The sequence below is a fragment of the Mytilus edulis genome, chromosome 1 (assembly GCF_963676685.1).
Source record: "Mytilus edulis chromosome 1, xbMytEdul2.2, whole genome shotgun sequence".
In the NCBI taxonomy this organism is placed as follows: domain Eukaryota; kingdom Metazoa; phylum Mollusca; class Bivalvia; order Mytilida; family Mytilidae; genus Mytilus; species Mytilus edulis.
Genome location: NC_092344.1, coordinates 109399833 through 109419526, shown reverse-complemented (window position 1 = coordinate 109419526; position 19694 = coordinate 109399833). Strand labels below are relative to the sequence as shown.

At 32.6% G+C, this 19694-nt stretch overlaps 1 protein-coding gene across 2 annotated transcripts in view; it reads right to left on the bottom strand.

Annotated features, from left to right (window-relative positions):
- The window catches only part of LOC139517456 (potassium voltage-gated channel subfamily B member 2-like), a 120493-nt gene that overhangs the window by 47630 nt on the left and 53169 nt on the right, over nt 1-19694 (bottom strand). For both annotated transcript variants that reach the window (XM_071308523.1, XM_071308534.1), the window contains exon 2: nt 13456-13500. In XM_071308523.1, coding sequence (XP_071164624.1) covers nt 13456-13500 — 45 coding nt within the window. The remainder of the gene's footprint in view (nt 1-13455; nt 13501-19694) is intronic.

Here is a 19694-nt window from a genome sequence, read left to right as displayed (position 1 = left end):
ATACCAAATATGTGTACACATATGTAGTGACAACTTCATAATAATGTACCGTACCAGACATGTATACCCCCTATTTCTAACTCCATTAGAGTATACCATACCAAACATCTGTACCTACTATTGACAACTCCATGATAGCATACCATACAAGACATTTTTGCTATGTGCTTTGTCAATATGACTATTTAAGTTTCTTTGTTACATATATGACTTGACTCTGTACTTATACATCCTGTCATTGTGTTATTGTACTAAGGTGAATATGTGTATTCCTGTCTTTCATTTTGCTAATATGCTTGGTCTATATGCGATTTTGTGCGTCTTTGTTACATATTTGTATGTATTTTGGTTGACTGCTGTATTTTTGACATTTTTACCTATTATGTTGGTTTGTTTTGTTCAAATATCGTTGTCAGTATAATGGAGTTTGCTACGAGTGTCATACAGGTCAGAGGTTTAGCTAGTTATAAAACCAGGTTCAATCAACCGTTTTCTACATAAGAAAAAACCTGTACAAAGTCAGGAATATGACAGTTGTTATCCATTCATTTGATGTATTTGAGCTTGTGATTTGCCACTTGAAGGGACTTTCCGTTTTGAATTTTCCTCAGAGTTCAGTAATTTTGTGAATTTACTTTTGACAATTCCATGATATACTTTCTTATGAGACATATGAATCCTCTATTGACAACTCCATGATATCATATCATATCAGACATATGCATATTCATGGATTGAAGTGAAGGCTTTTGAGAATCTTTCTGGCTAATAATATAATATTTCTTTTTGATTAGTATTCTTCGTACGAAATGGTGACCTACATTTTGAATAAATGTCTCCCTGGAAAGAATTTATGTATGTTTAATAAAAAAAGAACATATAAATTTAATTTATCTGTGCAAGGTCTTGATCTATATGATATCATTGTACGCATTTAAAAAATTCATTTAAATAGAACGTGGAGTTTCGAGCACTTAAGGATGTATTCTTCTGACTTTTCAGACTTGTTCAGTCTCGTTGAAATCTCGTTCTTGAATTATTTCCAAAACATGTAATAGAAGTCGAAAATATCAATGAATTTTAAAAATATAATAAGCAAACATAAATCTGTGAAAAAATTGTGTATTTACAATGAATGGTTTTTGCGTAATCCAGTTTTCAAATTTTACGACCAACCAGTATTTTTAGCCAAAATTTTGAGAAAATTGGTGAGGGATACCAAAAAAGATTTTACAAGAATCATGTACATCCCATATCATTTTGGTCTTTTCAAATTTCTTAGATATGTCTTTTTTCATTCATTTATAATAAAAAAGTTGAAATAATATGCATATTTTTCTTAAAACTGAGAAAACTGAGAAAAATACAAAATTGACAGCATGGTAAATTTTACACAAAAAAGCGTCAAAATATGATAAAACTTTCTTATATTAACACCTACCTATAGTTTTTGTAAGTAAAATTTATTCATATTGGTCCACTTCATCTTTATAGAAAATATGAGAAAAAGTTTAATTGTGGAACTGTGATTTTTTGCATGATTATAGCCCAAAAATAGGTAAAAATTGATGAAAAATGGGAAAACCATCAAAATTGGGCATTTTCAAAGGGCCGTAGCAAAAAAAGAAGTGCACCTCCATATGATTTTTTCTTCACCAGTTATTTTAATACAGTCTTATAAACCAAAAATCAGGTTAAGAAAAAAAGTTTAATTCTAGAAATGTTTGGCTCCTCAGAGGTGTACATCCTTAAGCTACAAATTTATCATTACACGCGTACGCCTTCCTGCTAATTATTTAACGCCTTGCAAATGTATTAATTTTATTCAAACTCATCAAAGGAACAGAATAAAGTACGTCAAACGCACGCATTTTGTCTACACTCATCTATAAGGGCTATAACCAAAATAGTTGAAGAAAAAATTAATTTGAAGTTATAGACTTCTGAAAACCAAATTTACAAAAAGTTGTACCAAATTTAACATTTGTAGGTATTGCTGGAATATTAATTTTGTACGAACATGATGACAAAAGAAATGTGTGTTACGTACAGGACAGAAACTACGGAAAATAAAACTTAAATACCGAATGAGGGATTCAAACTAAATCAGACAGAGAGCAAGAATAAAGACAAAAGGTAGAAAATACAATAATATTCAAGAAAACAATTAAAATAACTTAAGATTAAACAACTCTATTAATCCAGATGAGCAAGCAGTTCCTTATAATCTTTTAAAGGTTTCAGATTACAAAAAAATCTTATTTTGTGTGTAAATTATTTATTCATGTCAATCTATAAAGTCGGTTTGTATGCAACGGATTATTTTCTTAATATTAAAAGAAACATAACACCATAAACATCATAACGGAGTCTTTGTTTCCTCCTCAATACTAATCACTAAAACAGGATTTCTGTCGGAATGTCCAAATTGGTATGGAACTAGACTACTGTCTCACAACTACATACATACATACATACATACATACATACATACATGTACACAAAGAAGAAAGTGAGGCATCCCCTGATATATTGAGTATGTTCTCTACGAATTTCAGTTAAAATACTGATTTTATTAGATCATTGTTCCTTTAAAAAGGTGTGATAATGGTATTCAAAATATTGAGGTATCATGCTCGTGAACCATGCTTTCCACGCAACATATATAATTCAGCATGTCCAATCTTCAAACTTGGGTATTCAAGTCCGACGTTTTGAATATGTTTTCATTCCATGTGAACATGATAAGAAGACGACTATCGGAGGCTCAAAGATGGCAGATTATCCGCATGCAGCCAACAGAGATGTCCCTGTTAAAGCTTTTGGACGTTATAAGAATTTGTAGACAGAAACATACGACACGTACATCAAGTAATATAAAATAGAGCTTTCGAGCGGTGAAGGCTCTATAATTATATGGGGATGTATCTCCCATGATTGACAGTTGGGTTTGATGATCCAAAGAAACATAACAGTTGTTAATACACCAAAGAAATTCCTTAGCCTGTTGTTGTCCTGTATTTTGACAACTAGCCACTAGCTGTAAGACCTGTCTTTATCGTTGACAATGCAAGGCCGCATCGTTTAAGAGCCATAACTACCTACCTCCAAAGGGGAAGCCTTGACTTCTCTTCCGTGTCTAGCTATGAGCTCGGATTTAAATCCGATCGAGCATTTTTGGGACATGCAAAATCGTCGCATAACAGCATTTAAACCTCTTCTACAAAATTAACGTTCGTTAAAAGCAGATTTGCACCGAACATGGAGACAGCTACCACAACAGCAAATCCAATGATTGACTAGATTGATGAATCGCATGATTGATGCCGTAGATAATGTTGTATGGAACGATTGGCAATGGACAATGAGACACCTAAGCAGGGTTCAAATGCATTGATTGATTGGTGGTGTTTAAAGCTTCTTTCATCACTCAGAGCTATACCATGGTTTTACTGGTGGTAAAAGCTTGAGTGCCAGGAGATAACCTCCGTCGGAGTGCCAAACTAAAATCCCCAACAGAGGTAGGAAAAGCTAAAAGTGAGTTGCAGTCAAATTCATGATATCAGAGTAGACAGGCTAGTGACCCTGTAGACGCATTTCGTGGATCACCCAGTCATTTAGACCCCATAGTTCAAACCAATGTGGTTTTAAGGAATTATGAGACACCGTACATTATTCCGCCTTTTCTTAATTCAAATGATGAAAATGGGGTCATCAAAATAAGTATATGTACAGATAAAAGAAGTTCTACTAATATACGAACGGAGAACTATCAAATAATAATGATTCTACCAATATGACCGCCCACCTAAACCAGTTGAAATATCAAACCAATTTATGATAATCCTAGACTTCCGCTTTTATAAATTTAGGATATCATTAAAAATTAATGTGTGTGAATAACCATCCATCTTTGCATGCTAATGATGCTGTTGGTAAATGATTTTGTTATTTAAAAAAGTAAACATGTGCAGTCCTGATCCGTTGTTGCCTGAGCAATGCATGACTTGTGGTTCCCTTTTCCCGATCTCAATAAGTATCAATCTATAATCTAAATAGTCAAGCGAAGAACCAGACTCAAGCTTGATTCTGGAAAGCAAAGACTATGTTTTTTAACAATATCATATTTTTATTCATCCAATATTGCTTGTTTCAAAAATTATCAAACATTCCAAGCTTCTCTTTACGTAACCCTGTTATAATCCGCACACCATACAGCCACTATTTTGTTTATGTCCAAGCTTATAAGTTCTACAGAAAAAGATGTATTTTCCCCACGTAATTCCTTTGGTAATTATGCACCATTACTACAGTATTTGCCAACAGATAAATATTGAATAAGTTATAAGTAGGAATTTATTTCCGACTTCATAATCCAATAAAGTATCAGAACGTTTCGACTGGTAGCTGCAGCAGAGAAGATTCTTAGCCAACCAGAAGATGGACTCTTGCATCCATATTTCAAATGAAGAATATGTGTAGAGGATCTGTCATGCACATTCCTATTTGGTTAGTTTTCGAAAAGAAAATGAAAAATAGGATTTTCAAAATTTTTAAATGAAAACTATTTGCTACAAATTCCCTAAAGCCTGCCACATGAGCGTTTAGGGCATTTCAATCATAGATCCTAACTTAAACAGATTTGTTATCAAAAATTGGTTTAAGAGGAAAAGGTCAAAATAGGAAAAGTCATAGACGATAAACAACAGGTGGACTAAAAGGACCGGGAATTTCCGTGAACGATATTCTAGTATTAATCTGTAATTTCTTTCACAGAAAAACAGAATAAACGACGAACGGTAGGTTGACCCTAAAGACACTTTCCTGTGAAATATACTGTAGAAAAATCATCTTCTTTTTAACAGAAATAGGAGATGGACACCAAGTGGACTAAATAATGAATGCTCTGTGAAAAATATTCTAGTATTAATCTGGGGTGTTTTTCACCTGTTTTAATCTAAATAGAAGTGTCTTTCACAGAAATAGAAAATTGTCTATATATGCGTCATAAGTTAGTTTTATTTTCAAATACTGCGACGATGATAATATATATATATATATCTTTTTAATTTGTAGCGTGTATTTGCTCGATTAGATCAACGCTTTATTTTGCTTGTCTGATTTGCTGTTATTTCAAACAAAAACAATAATCGTCCCCACGAATGGTATGACGCACATTGAAAAGTATATATACGGCATTAGCTGTAAAACAAATGTAGCAAAACACAAATAAAAACTAAGTAAGATATAAATTACTATTCTAAATAATTGTGTTATTCAGTATCGATTCTCGCTTCCCAAGAATCAAAGGCCAAAGCAAGGTCTGGATAATAACAAAACTTGAGTACTAATGATCCACAGAAATAGACTTCTCTGCAATACAACAATTGATTTCACCATACAATTTACTTTAACGATATTTCGTTAACTTTGAAATAATTTCAAAGCTTTGTTAACAAGAACATTAATTCAGGATGCAATCACACCGTGGTTTAGTACTTATCTTAAACCAATAGGATCTGTCTGGTAATGCCAACCATTACTGATGTTTAAAACGATCTGAAAACCATTGTCGAATTTACATCAAGCTAAAATTTAAATGTATCAACCAATTCGCAGGGGAACAAATTCATAATTAAAGTCGAAATAGAAACTTGATGAGAGTGTCAAACAATTGACATCTTAAGTAATCGAATAGACAAAGAAGGTTACCGAAACTTTCAAGTTCTGTAAGATCATTTACGCCAAATTTTTTCTAGGTTGATTAATGAAAACTAGATGATAGCGTATAACTCAATTAAATTATATTGACCTTTACAGAAAGTAGGATTCGTGTTTTGTGCGATTTTATTATTTGTTGCATTTCATTTTTCGAAATCGAATACTGCATGTGATTAACATTACGTATAGTTATTCTTTTTATGGAATTTATTTATCGACAAAATTCTATTGTTTTCATTTATTAATAAAAAGATATATAGGTTTCCGGCAATGTTCTTTTCTTATTATGAACGAAAGGGGATGTGTGATTTTTCTTTAATGACACGGAAACTCAACGACAAAAATATCCACTAAGGACGGTGGGACTTAGACTTTGACAAACGACAGGAAATTATAAAATATGTCAAAAAATAGATATTTGGAAAAGTTCAATCACATTCTTGTTTAGTTAGATAGTTTGTTGGTGTTTAACACTATGACTATATCATGGGGACCAGTTTTAATTGGAGGAAGCCGGAGTAATTGACCATTAGTATATCATGGGGACCAGTTTTAATTGGAGGAATCCGGAGTAAGCGACCATGACTATATCATGGGGACCAGTTTTAATTGGAGGAAGCCGGAGTAAGCGACCATGACTATATCATGGGGACAAGTTTTACTATATTATGGGGACCAGTTTTAATTGGAGGAAGCCGGATTACCTGGAAAGCAACAATCCTTGAGCAGGAAAACTGTCAATTCCTGTCAACTTAGATCTAACGTAAGGGGTTCGAACAAACAACCTCAACACTAGCTGACAGGCTAGTAATACGTGTAACTGTAAATCAACTACTTATACCACTCGGTCACCGAGGCCGCCACACTGATTGCAGTTTCCAAAATAAAAGCATTCTATAGATCTTTTTATGTATGAAAAAGAAGATGTGGCATGATTGCCAATGTGACAAATATATACAACAGACCAAATAACACATAAAGTAACAGTTATAGGTCACCGTACGACCTTCAAAAATAAGCAAAGCCCATACCACAGAGTCAACTATAAAAGGCCATGAAATCACAAATGTATTTTTTTAACAATTCAAACGAGAAAACTAACGGCCTGATTAATGTACAAACAAATGAATGAACAAATATGTAACACAGCAACAAACGACAACATCCGTTCAAATGGGGATCAAAGAAGTTTCAACATATCCCGAATAAGATTTGATATTCATGTAATTTATTATAAATACAGCATCGAACTAAGATGTGATTAGATTAAGACATGTGGGATAAACCCTTGATACCAATCTTAACATTTGAAGTCAAAGTTTATTGCCTTTGCTGAATATTTATAACTGGACATGACTGTCGATAAAAGTCTTGAAGGAATGAAATATAGCGTTAATTTGGGACCTACGTCTATATTGATATCTATTACTGGTGAATGTGGGATGCCTTAATTACATCAATAATCAGCAAGATGAACTGTAGGGTTTTACGGAAAGATTTGCTGTACTGTTGCAAATATTCTAATCGAAAGGGTGGATTATTACAATGAATCAAAAGAAAGCTATCTACAACCACGGGACAGTTTTGACAAGGCAAGCAACATGAGAAGAAATGAATCGCTACAAACTGTGGCCTCGGTGAAGAATTTTCATTCATATTGACAGCAAATCCATGTATCGGAATAAAATTAAGGCATAATTGTTATAATAAACTTTCGTTTTTATTCTATTTATTATTCATAAGTCTGAGAACTATATGCTGATGAATGAATATGTCACTTGGATTGATCGACTGTATTAATTTTATTTACTCATTCTATAAAAAGGTCCCGGCATTCACGATAGCAGGTGACAAATGGCTGATCTCTATTGAAGGGATTTTTTCTGAGGATCTTTTATGATATGTTATTATAAATATTTAGTTTAGTACAATCGATACAATGAAATCAAACGATGAAATATCTATAACGAATAACATAATAGAATCATAACATCATGTATAAATCAAGTAAAACTGTTTTAGTAAACGAGCCAAGTAACACTTTGATTAATGCAGCTAAAGAGCACTCACATCCTACATATATATGTATGTGGTGGTAGGAGTTTTCTTATTAACAAATTTTAGTTTAATTTCACTGCCTGCGACGTTTTTATAAACCATAGACAACAAATGTATGTTTACGTGAGTTCTGTGGTGGATTACAATATAGAGTACCTTGGAAGCATTTTCACATCTAGAGTATCTTAGAGCATTTTCATGTTTTCCTTTAAAATATTTATTTTATGAGGATCACAGTGAGCTAAGTTTGTATTATTTTCCATCCTTAATCTACGGAAATTTACTGACCCTCGAGACCACAGAATGACGTCATTTTAGGTCAATGTTTTGTTTATTTGTCGGTTATATGGATTTGTGTGTTCCCAATATTTATAGAAGTCTTCAGGGATTAATGAAAATAAAAAGCGTCTGTCTATTTTGTCAGAAGGATAGGGTGTTAGTGGTTAACGTGGTATGTTGTACTATCCAATAATTTTGATATTTCTGTTATCCATTTCATGTGCTATAATATATCTGTACATGTTGTTTTCGAACATGGCTCTAACCTTTTCAGTTTGGATTTGGTATCTATCAACTGTATACTTTCTATAAAATCCTTCTTGTGTTAAGCAATCAGAATCAAAATAATAATGCCGATAAAATAAATAGGTTTTCTAAAATATTGCAATGCATACAAAACAAGTCTTTTATCGGATTGCATGCTTTTCAGGTTTCTTATTTGTAGCTTAATTTGGTATCTAGTTGGAAATATAATGTCAATGAATATTTCATTGGCACTATTCCCGCTTAATTAATTTTTGACATTTCCCATAAAATTCATTTGTTGTTTTCTGTTACAGACGATCCCAAGATATTATACTGTACACAACTGCACAAAACTTCACATCCAATCAATTGATAATTTGACACGAATCGTAATTTACCGATAATCGCCGATTAGCAATGCCATTTGGGTTTCTTGCAGGTACGATCAAACGTAGATTACCGTTTAATAATAAATACATCAATGCTGTGTTAACCAAAAAGTCATTTAATTGTGATGAAAAAAGTTGCACTGAAGTAAAAACACATTATAGCTGCATTACCATTAGTTATATCAGTGATTTTTTTTCATCCGCTGCGACGATTTATGCCCAGACAAAATTACCCCAGCGGATTTTATAACTGATAACATGTCGCATTTCTCGTTAGTTATTTGGTATATGTGCAAAACAAAACACGCTTGAAGTCTCTAAAGGAAAAAATTACATCGGTTCTTTGTACTTTTTATTATAACTATGTACTTCTGATATTAATTTTGACAGTGTCTGTAACTTGTTCGGATTATAAGAAAAATCATGTAAGATTGACTTGTCACTTATTATCTACAAAAATAATATAAACGATGTGTTGTAGCAATTCTTGTCAACAACTTGTTTTAAATGCAGAAATGACTATTAATCATACAACTAACAACCATTTATTAGGGGTTTCCTTTTCCTATACAAATCCGCAGTTTTTGTATGGAATGCATATACACATAATGATAAAAGATGACTTTAGCGAGTGTCGCAATGCTCGTTTTTTATTCTGTGTTTTGTACAATAACATTTGTCTTTTTGGTCGATTTTGACGGTTTGTTTTTGCCCCTTGATTGTCAGTTTGTCATTTACTTGTGAATTTGAATCCCCCTTTGGTATCTCCCGCCTTTCTCTTTTCGTTTGTTTTAATCACATAGTTTGTAACTGTTTGTGTATATTGCTCAGATATTCAGAAAAGAAACATTGGTAAATTATTATCAGATGTTCTACTTATTATTCTACTTAATACGACATGACGATTGCTTTAAAGGGCTATTATCACATACTTATCCATCTTATGCTACAATTTGCACAGGTAATGCAGCCCAAATGGAGTCAATAAAAGTACACCGATAAGCCTTTATAATGTTTTCCTCGTGCGACATAGCTTATGTACCGATTATCAGGTTATCTGCATGTTGATATTGTAAAATATCAGCTGCGAGACATAATATGAAGCTTTTTGTCGAGTGAGCGTAGCGAACGAGATCAAAAAGCCTTCATATAATGTCAAGCAGCTGATATTTTACAACATCAATATGTAGATAATCTGATAATCGATTTATCGGGCTATATTTGCGTGTTTCAGAAGTGTTTTCTTTGTTTCACCAGCACACAAAAGATGACTTGATAAGTTCGGGTCAAAGTTATTAACGTCAGTTCAAACATTATGACGTCGCTGATATGTCCGGGTCAAAGTTATTAAGGCCCGGTCAACGTATTTGACGTCACAAAGACATGATACGGAATAATATTAAGAGCTGAACAGAGTGATATAGACGGAGGGACGACCGATAAAACTCTATACGCGCCTTGGAATACAGATATGGGCGGGCTGCTTATTTATTGAAATATAGGTGTTGTGACTGAAAACTGATTGACATTCTTGATGTACAATAATTATTTCAATATTGGACAATTTGTAACAAACTAACACTCATCAGAAATACCAGGCTTATAGTCTTACACATTTAAAATTCGAAAACAGTCAATTATGATGGACCATGATCATATGACAACACCAGCAATAACATAGAACAAAATATTTGATTTAAATCAGCACAAACATTACACCTTCAACAAAAAAATATCGTTTATCTACAGAACACTAGTAATTGCAGCAAAGTATCATTGCATTATGAGTATGTCGATGAAAGTATAACGAATAAGGAATAATAGTAGGGGTTTTCTCCAGTATCATTGACATGGGTTGTGTAACATATGTAAATCAAAAGAGAGGCATTAAATGACAAAGGCATAATAAAATCATCAGTCGAAGACAAACTGACAACGCCATGGAATTAAAACGAACAACAGTCTAAACAAAACCACGTTCAACCCACCATTTTTTTTTTATTAAAATGTCATGTACCAAGTCAGGAAAATTGCCATTGTTATGTTATAGCTCGTTTCTGTGTGTGTTACTTTTTAATGTTGTGTTTCTGTTGTGACGTAGTTCTCCTCTTATATTTGATGTATTTCCCTCAGTTTTAGTTTGTAAACCGGATTTAATTTTTTCTCAATTGATTCATGAATTTCGATCATCAGTATACTACTGTTGCCTTTATATAAAACATACAGTATTGAACTAAATAATAAACAACACGAAAAACTGTGGGAGGGGGGTGTCAGTTGTTTTGGTAGGTTAAGCAGATCTTGCTTAATATGTAGTGGCAAAATTTAATTTCATCGAGATTTTAGCCCGTATTCTTTATTGGTGAAGCTCAACGTATCTTAAAACCTCCGGGCTAAAATGACAACTAAGGTACTTGTTGAAATATTTAAAATGAGTTGCGATGGTCCTGTTATGACAAAAAGAGTCATTTCGTTTGAGAAGATTAAACAAGTGTGAGTTTAATCTTGGGAAAACAATTTTGAACAAAACCTGTTCTGTAAAAAGCATCATCTTATTTTTATGCCGTCAAATGTTAGGTGGTGTTTTCGACCAACGAGAAAGTAGATACCTTATAAATGCCATTTTAGTCAAACGACAGTTGATGTCCATTCATTGGATGGGTTTATGCTATTTCATTAGGGTCTTTCTGTTTTGAATTTTCCTCGGAGTTCAGTAATTTTTGTGATTTTACTTTTTTTTGTACAATGCCTTGACAATCGCATCCCTTAGGCATGACGTACTAAACAATCGTTGCAAGTTTATTAGAAGAAAATAATCTCAGACGAAAGAGCGTTTTATTTTGGGTTTTTTTTCCACATTCAAAATCACATTCATTATATTCAGTAAGCCATATTAGAACAAATTCGAACGGTCTTATACTAGCTAACATTTCAATATTATTTTTTTTAATATACAGGTAAGAAATAATGGCATATTGCAATTATGTATGCTACTGAACAAATCTCGCTTTACAAATATATATATATATATATATATATCAATTTGCGAATATACACATGTAACATATGTATTTAAGCAGATGAGTATACTCTCAATGAAAAATAATGTGGAAAATAGATGACAAAAAATATGTAATAATTTTCTTATGAAATACGTGAGTCAGCCAATAACAGACAAATAAACAAATATAAATATGGTGTCATTGCCAAATATCAACATTAACAATAAACAATACCAAATCAGAAAAACAAAAAGGCAAAAGAAAATAATGAAAGCGAAAAGTTGGAATCGAACTTAAACTGCCAAAACTGTACTCCCTACGTTGCCTCTACAATTTGTTTGGTGGACAGGGAAAATTGGAGTGCATACCCATTTTATTGGAAGAAAACTATTTTCCCACTTGAGAAGTAAGTAATTAGTTTATTATGGTGACTTGTGAACATGTAATAATCAATATGATATTACAAAATTTGTATCGTAAATGTTGCAACCAGTCCATTGAACTATAAGTTACCTATTTGACAAATTTAAACAGTTCATACAGTAAAACGGACTAACTGTTGATATTATATTTCTCAGTGAATTCATGTTTTAAATAAAAATGTTCAAATGTATAGATTAAATATATAAATAATTGTAATGTTGAATGAAATGAACGAACTACATGTATATATTTTGCTAATTTTCTTATGTGGATAGTCATTACAAAGGTCAATCAGAGATAAAATGGGACTCATTTTAGGTTTCTCGATTGTTACAAAATATGCATTGTCTATTTGTTGGAGTTTCTTTTGAATATCTTCCAGTTTCCACTCCTAAGTGTAAATTTCATGAATTGAGCATTTTGAAAATAACCAACTAGTGGTCAATGATTTTTCTCGTTGTGCTTCACATCAGTATCACATCACATACTTTAAGAAGGGTGCATTATTGCCATTGGTAACAAATAAAATTGCATACAAAGTGAACAATTAATCCCTATATGAGTGACTTCTTAAATTATGGACCGATTTGAGAAGCGTCGATGAAAAGGAAACCACGCAATAGTTTAATCACTGATAATATTATTATACCCCTCCTTTTGTGTTGCGTTCAATTACGGAGTTTATAAAACTGTTAATAATCTAAATATAATATTATAATTCAAATGTAAACATGTATCAAACAAACAACTCAACAATGATAAAAATCTATAAAACTAAGTTCATTTTTTTTTCATATCAAATGCATTGCACCTTTTTGTGCTCGTCGATATCTTGACGGATATCATACCTTTCGCTACCCTTCTACCGCTTCCTCTCTCTCTCCCTATTTCTATCAATTAATTGACTGATTGATTTGGGATGAAGAATTAAAAAACATCAAGTTGGCTTTTTACACAGACTTCACCATGTAGCATTCTAACTGCTTAATCATTTATTAGACGAAGGTAGTATTGCAGTTTGGTACATTTTATGGCAACTTATCCAATTTCAATTTCAACTTATTATGTGCATCCACAGGAAGAACAGAAAGGAAAAACACTTTAATCAGTTTAATGAATACGGGTGCAATATTTTGTATTTCATTAAACTTTATCCAAAATGTAAGATAAATGCAAAGGAAACAGAATAAAACTTTTCTAACATTTATAATGAACGAATAACATCCTTCAAAAAGTGGTCTAAGTGTGTTTGTATTGAACTCTTTCTTCTCAACATCGTAGTGTCTCTATTCTATAATTAATGCTGATGTCAAATCAATATAATTAATCCAGCTTACCTTGTACTACCCACATGATGAGGGGAAGACAGCGTTGACATTCGCCTGAAAGAATGAAAGAAAACAGTGATGATGCAAGATCCATAACTCATGTTTAAAGTTTAAATCATAATCTTGTTTCTTACAGGTTTTACACCATCTGTGACAGAAATCTATTGATTTCATATCACAAAAGGCGACAAACTTACTTAAAGTAATTAATCGAACTAATCAAATGACTTACATGTGCGGAAACACGTCTACATCCAACATATTGTGATGTTATATGTAAGCTTGTAACCCAGGAATAACAACTCTAAAATAAATATCTTACTCCATTTTTGAAGTTGGGTTATTTCCCTTTGCTTGTACACATTGCACGGGGGAAACTTCCAAGGATACACATGTACATTCTACAACTAAAACATTTTGTTTTAAATTTTATCACAACGGTTTACTACATGCCTTCAATCCTGTTTTATATATCGATGCTTGTAGTTTTTCATATCCATTATCTGTATGACATGAATTATCTAATTGTAACAACTCTTGGTTCTTTAATAAATGATTTCTTAGACAGAATCTACCCTCATCCCCGTAATCTACTAAATTTACTGTCTATTTGTTTTCTTTTTTTCTTTTTTCGGATAGATCATTGTTTTTGGAAAAGAAGGCAAAATTGCTATAGTACTGTAGAAAAGTTGATATGCGGTCATTAAATGTTTCACATGGTCCTGTAAGATGAGCTACATGTTTCTTTTTAATTTGGTATGTAAGGCGTTCAGGAAAACAAGGAAGCGTATATAAATAACACATAGCATAGATGTTTCTCTTTTATTGGATATGTAAGGTCCTTAGGAAAACAAGTAAACGTATGTCAATGGCAATACTACATAGATCTTGCTTTTTAATTTTGGTATATAAGGCGCTTAGGAAAACAAAGAAGCGTAAATCAAAGACAACAATACATAGATGTTTCTTTTCCATTTGATATGTCGGCGCTAAGAAAAACAAGGAAGTGTATATCAATAAAAACCTTACACAGATGTTCCTCTTGAATTTGGTTTGAAATATTTTTTTTGAAAGGTCCTCAGGTAAACACGGATGCATATATCAACGAGAATATACAATATGTGACACTTTAATAAAATAATCATTTTCTTATCATATACTTTTGTTTATATTAAAGGAGTAGGTCCGGTAGTACCGATTTTGTCCTCAAATTACAAGTTCATCTGACGACAGATTTTGGACACTTTTGAAACTCTTTGTCTATTTCAGTTGATTGAATTAGTTTATGTGAAAGATTTTAACTGATTTAGTCATTAAAAACGCTCCGATTCAATCCCTAAAATATGCCCAAAAAATCTTTTTTCAGATGGATTTTGTCAAAATTGAAAGTGGCAGCATCCGTGTTCATCCTCTACCTTTATATATGTTATGTATCATCGTCAAATACAACTAACATTTCAAAACAAAGCATGAACACAAATGCGGCAACTTTCATTTAAGACGGAAACCGTCTAAAATTTAACTGAAATGCCAAAATTTTTAAGGTTTCAGTAATTTAGCACGACTTAATGATGCTAGTACCCGATATATGTACATTGTACTGTCAAACACAGCCCATATTTATGTAGCAGAAGCATTCTACTTTCCAATAAGTAAGTAAAAGTTAACATCTTAACAATTTTGTAAAACTGCTTTATTTTGGGGCCAAAAAGAGGTCTTACTGGACCTACTCCTTTGGTATGTAAGGTGTTCAGGAAAACAAAGAAGCGTAAACATAACATAGACGTTTCTCTTTAATTTGATATGTAAGGCGCACAAAAAAAACAACAAGGAAGCGAAAGTATATCAATTTATCAATAATAGATCACATAGATGTTTCAATTTGTTTTTGTCAATAAGGCGATGAGGAAAACAAGAAAGAGTATATCTATAATAACATGACAGGAAAGAAAAGAAGTTATCATTGTATTTTAACTTCACATTCTGCTGTATAGATGATATCCTCTTACTAAATGATTCAAAGCTGGTGTCTATGACGAACGCATCTATCAAATATAACTTTAAATAAAAGATACAACGAATATAGTCGCGTCCGCCTCATATATTGACCTAAATCTAGACATAAACGAAACTTTATGACAATAGAGATGATTTCAGATATCCAATTGTGAACTTTTCATTACCATGTAGCAACATTTCAGCAACAGCTGCATATTGAATATATATCTCCCAGTTAAAGCAAGAGTTCCAATTGGTGAAGTTGAATTATCCGTTCGAATCAATTTTATGGACGATATTACCAGTTGGTTGACAATTATGGAATATCTGTTTCACAGACAGATGACGACAGGTATATTCCAATTCTTGCAACGTCAATCACGTTCTCTTACCATCGAATGTGATCTACTGAATAAGAATTATCTCTAGGTTTGTACTTAAATGAGTAACACGATCGGTGCCACATGTGAAGCAAGATCTGCTTACCCTTCCGGAGTATAAGAGATGACCCTGGTTTTGTTGGGGTTCATAGTGCTCTTTTTCTATGTTGTGTTTCGTGTATTGTCGTTTGTCTTTTCGTCAGTAATTTTTTGCCATGGCATTTGTCTGATTGTTTTCGAATTATAAGTTTGAATATCCCTTTGTTAGCCTTTATGGTACATCCCAAAAAATTATAAACAAGAGCATACAGTTCGTGTTTCTTGGTACTTTTCATTGCCCAGTGCTCTTTTGCTTCAAATTTTATTTTGTGCATGTTCTTGCAACAACAAAAATGAACGCGTAATCTGTCAAGATCTGTATTTTGATACAGCTGCGTTTCATGTAAATTGAAAAACACATTTACACTTGCATTCTTGGGGAAAATATTCAGAAATTATTAGTAGGAAAAGTGTGAATTTGCATTGCTATACGACGTGTCTCGGTATTTTGTACATCCAACATTCATGTATTTATTTTTGATGTTTCTGTTATTGTTGCGGTTGGATAATGTGCTATATCTTATTATAAAATTGAATTTCTATACCATCAGTGTCATAAAAATTGTGAGGACGAGTATTGTGAAAATATTTTTTTTTTAAACAGATTGCATGTTAGTTACGTTTAAAGCGCGTCAATGTTTATGATATCGTGTGGTGTCTGTTTTTGATGGAATGTCCGTTGTTGTTCTGCAGTTTGCATGTTGTATCGACTATTATTTTAGTTATGTGTGTGTTTCTCTGTGATAAATGTTCTTCCGTGTGTTTGCGCTGTATTTCTATCACGAAGTATTGTCATTTTAGCGATATTTTTTAACATTGTCAAAAAGAAAAACCATGTTCAAACCACAATTTTGAACCAAGTAAGGTTATGGCATTTTTTTTTATCAAATAGTTCATTTCTATGTATGTTTGTGTTTGGTTTTTTTTTTGCTTTTCAGTATTCCTGTTGTTCTTTTGTTTCCACTTTAAGTTGATGTGTTTCCCTCGATTTAAGTTTGTAACCCGGATTTGTTGTCTGTAAGTCGGTTTGTGACTTTTGAACACTGGTATACTACAGTTGCCTTTATTTTTCATACTTTTAGAGTTATCTTTCCTTTAATGCTGATGTTTTATGTTTATGTTAACATTACAGGGAAATCACCTGTAACGTTATCATATGTAAATGTGTGCGTTACTGCTCTACAACAAACTGATTTTATTAGATAACTATTAAATAAAATTGTCCTTCGCAACATAAGTGCAATAAATTAATGTTTATGTTCATGTACTAGACTTTATTTTTGCAATGTCATAGAAAGACGGAAACTGTGATATAACAAACACTAACATTGACGTTTTTAATCATTGCTCTGTCTTCAAAATGCCAATTAAGTACATCCATTGCTTTTCAGAACAATTTTATGAAATCAGCACTAAGGAATTGAATATTATTTCGTTGCATTTTTTGTAAAGAAAATTACTTTTCTTTGAAATGTCAAAATAACAGAAATATTATTGATTTTCTGGGGATTGCAATTAGTGCTTTCAATTTAAGTTTCACTTGTCTTAAAGCTAATTTTACAATTTAACAAAATAAACTCTCCGTATGAAATTGAACTTAATTTTAATATGATTTATGTGCAATTAATTTAATTCTTCGCAAAGCCACACACACTATGCTTTAACACACACCATATGTCTTATTATTCGTAAGACAGGCTTTGAACAGTTCCTTTCTACGAAGATTATATTTCGGTCAATTTAGAATTGTTCAATTATTACGAGTACTCGTCGTTCATATCTCATACAAACATGATAATTTGAGTCATAACATCTTCTCATCTGGCGTGAGAACACAGTTATTTCGTAGTGCATTTCTTTTAGACAATAAATGGAAATTTAATAAAAATCCCACCTGCGCTTTCTCACTAATATTTTTACAGCGTGTGTACTACTTTTGAGACAAATTATATAGAAATCATAGAAAACTTCATCGATTAGGTCTAACCCAAAATAAGGACAATATTTATGTTTAGGGGGTCTTGAATTCTTTGACAGCTTCCAAAATACTAATTTTTAATGTTTTTCTAGCTGGACCAAATTACTACTCTACTTTAAAACTAATGTCCAAATTGTTTTACAGTGTAGGTTTTTACAGTGTAGCTTCATATTTGCTATTTGAGGCATAAAACATTAAAAAAATTCAAATTTTAAAAATGGCAAGTAACACAACGTCCACAATGGGGACTATCAAGGGACAATAACTGTGTTCCTGGACCATCTGTTGAAAGCGCAGGACATTTCAAAATTAAAAAAAAACGTCCGTTCTTATCCGTTAGACGTCCGTCCATATCCGTTGCATGTCCGTTAAGCGTATGTTTTATCCGTCGGCGTCCGTTCTGTCCGGCGGAAAACTTTGAACATGTTCAAAACTTTGAACGGACGTCCAACGGATGAAATGTCAGTTTTGTACGGTACTTGTCCGTTTCGTTTCCATTTTGTATCCGTTACGTGTCCGTTATATTTCCGTTGGAGGTCTGGGTACCGTTTCACAAAGCCTTCGTAAGTCTACGTGTCATCGTAAGTCCATCGTAAATAAATCGTAGGATTTACAGCCGTTTCACAAAGCCGTCGTAAGTTAAGAGGATCGTAAATAATGCGTAAATCCTGGCGTAACTTACTACAGCTATACCCAGTCGTAACTCCATCGTAGCTTTTCTACGAAAATGAATTAATCCATCTAACATATGGCTGCAGCGTTCGTTATTCTTGGTCAAGATGCCTCAAATGTTAGAAGACGAGGAAGAATCTTCAATATTATAAAACTACACTTAAAGTCTTTCATCATTTGTTTATTTGTATATGCAATAACTTACTTAGTGCAAATCTAAGGTATTAATCATTGTTTACTCATCTTATTTCCTACCGGCGTACGTCTTAACAATTTAATAAACTTTATAGGCTTTCTATCACGTCCGCGTTCTGAAATCTATTTATAATTATATCACTACAGGCACAGTGGTAATCGATAAAACGTTTAAAGAAGGATGTTTTATCCCCATTTTTGATTCATTTTTAAAGAGTATGTGTACAATATAAATCTGAAATCAGTGTTTCACAGTCAAACCAGATAATAATTATTTTTTTGTTATTTCGGCCAAAAAAGAAATGTATTTTAATTAGAATATCGAAATAAATATCTGACTGTAATTAGTTTCGTGGTTAATGGAATTTATCGCAACTATTTAGATATGTTAAAGGGCCGTAACTAGCATCTTTTAATAGTGAGGCAATATATATTAACCGAGTGTAGCGAGGCGAAAAAAAAGTTGAGGGGTCTGGGGCTCTGAGAAAAAAACCCGCAAAATCGTGCATTCTGAGCGTTTCCCGGACTCTTTCTTACATTGAAACGCAATTAATCGTAAGCTATTTTTTCGACTATATTCTGGACTCAAAGCAAAATCATAGATTCATTGTAATTTAAGACTTTTAGGTTTTACAGGGACAACATCTAAAGTAGACCGATATGTAGGATATAAAGCAAAACTCGTAATCCTCACAATCATTAAAACCGGATCTGTCTGTCTGTTCTGGTCTTGTATTGTGCTTAGAATTTGGTGATTTTTTTTATGAGATTTAAATACAGTGGTATTCCAGTATTATACTATAAGAACTAGTACTGCTTAAGTCGACACTAAGGACAATATTGACCTTGTTTTACGGTAGTAATGATTCTTTTATTGTTGAAGACCCTCCAGCAACTATCAAGATGAAGAACAGGAATACAAACAT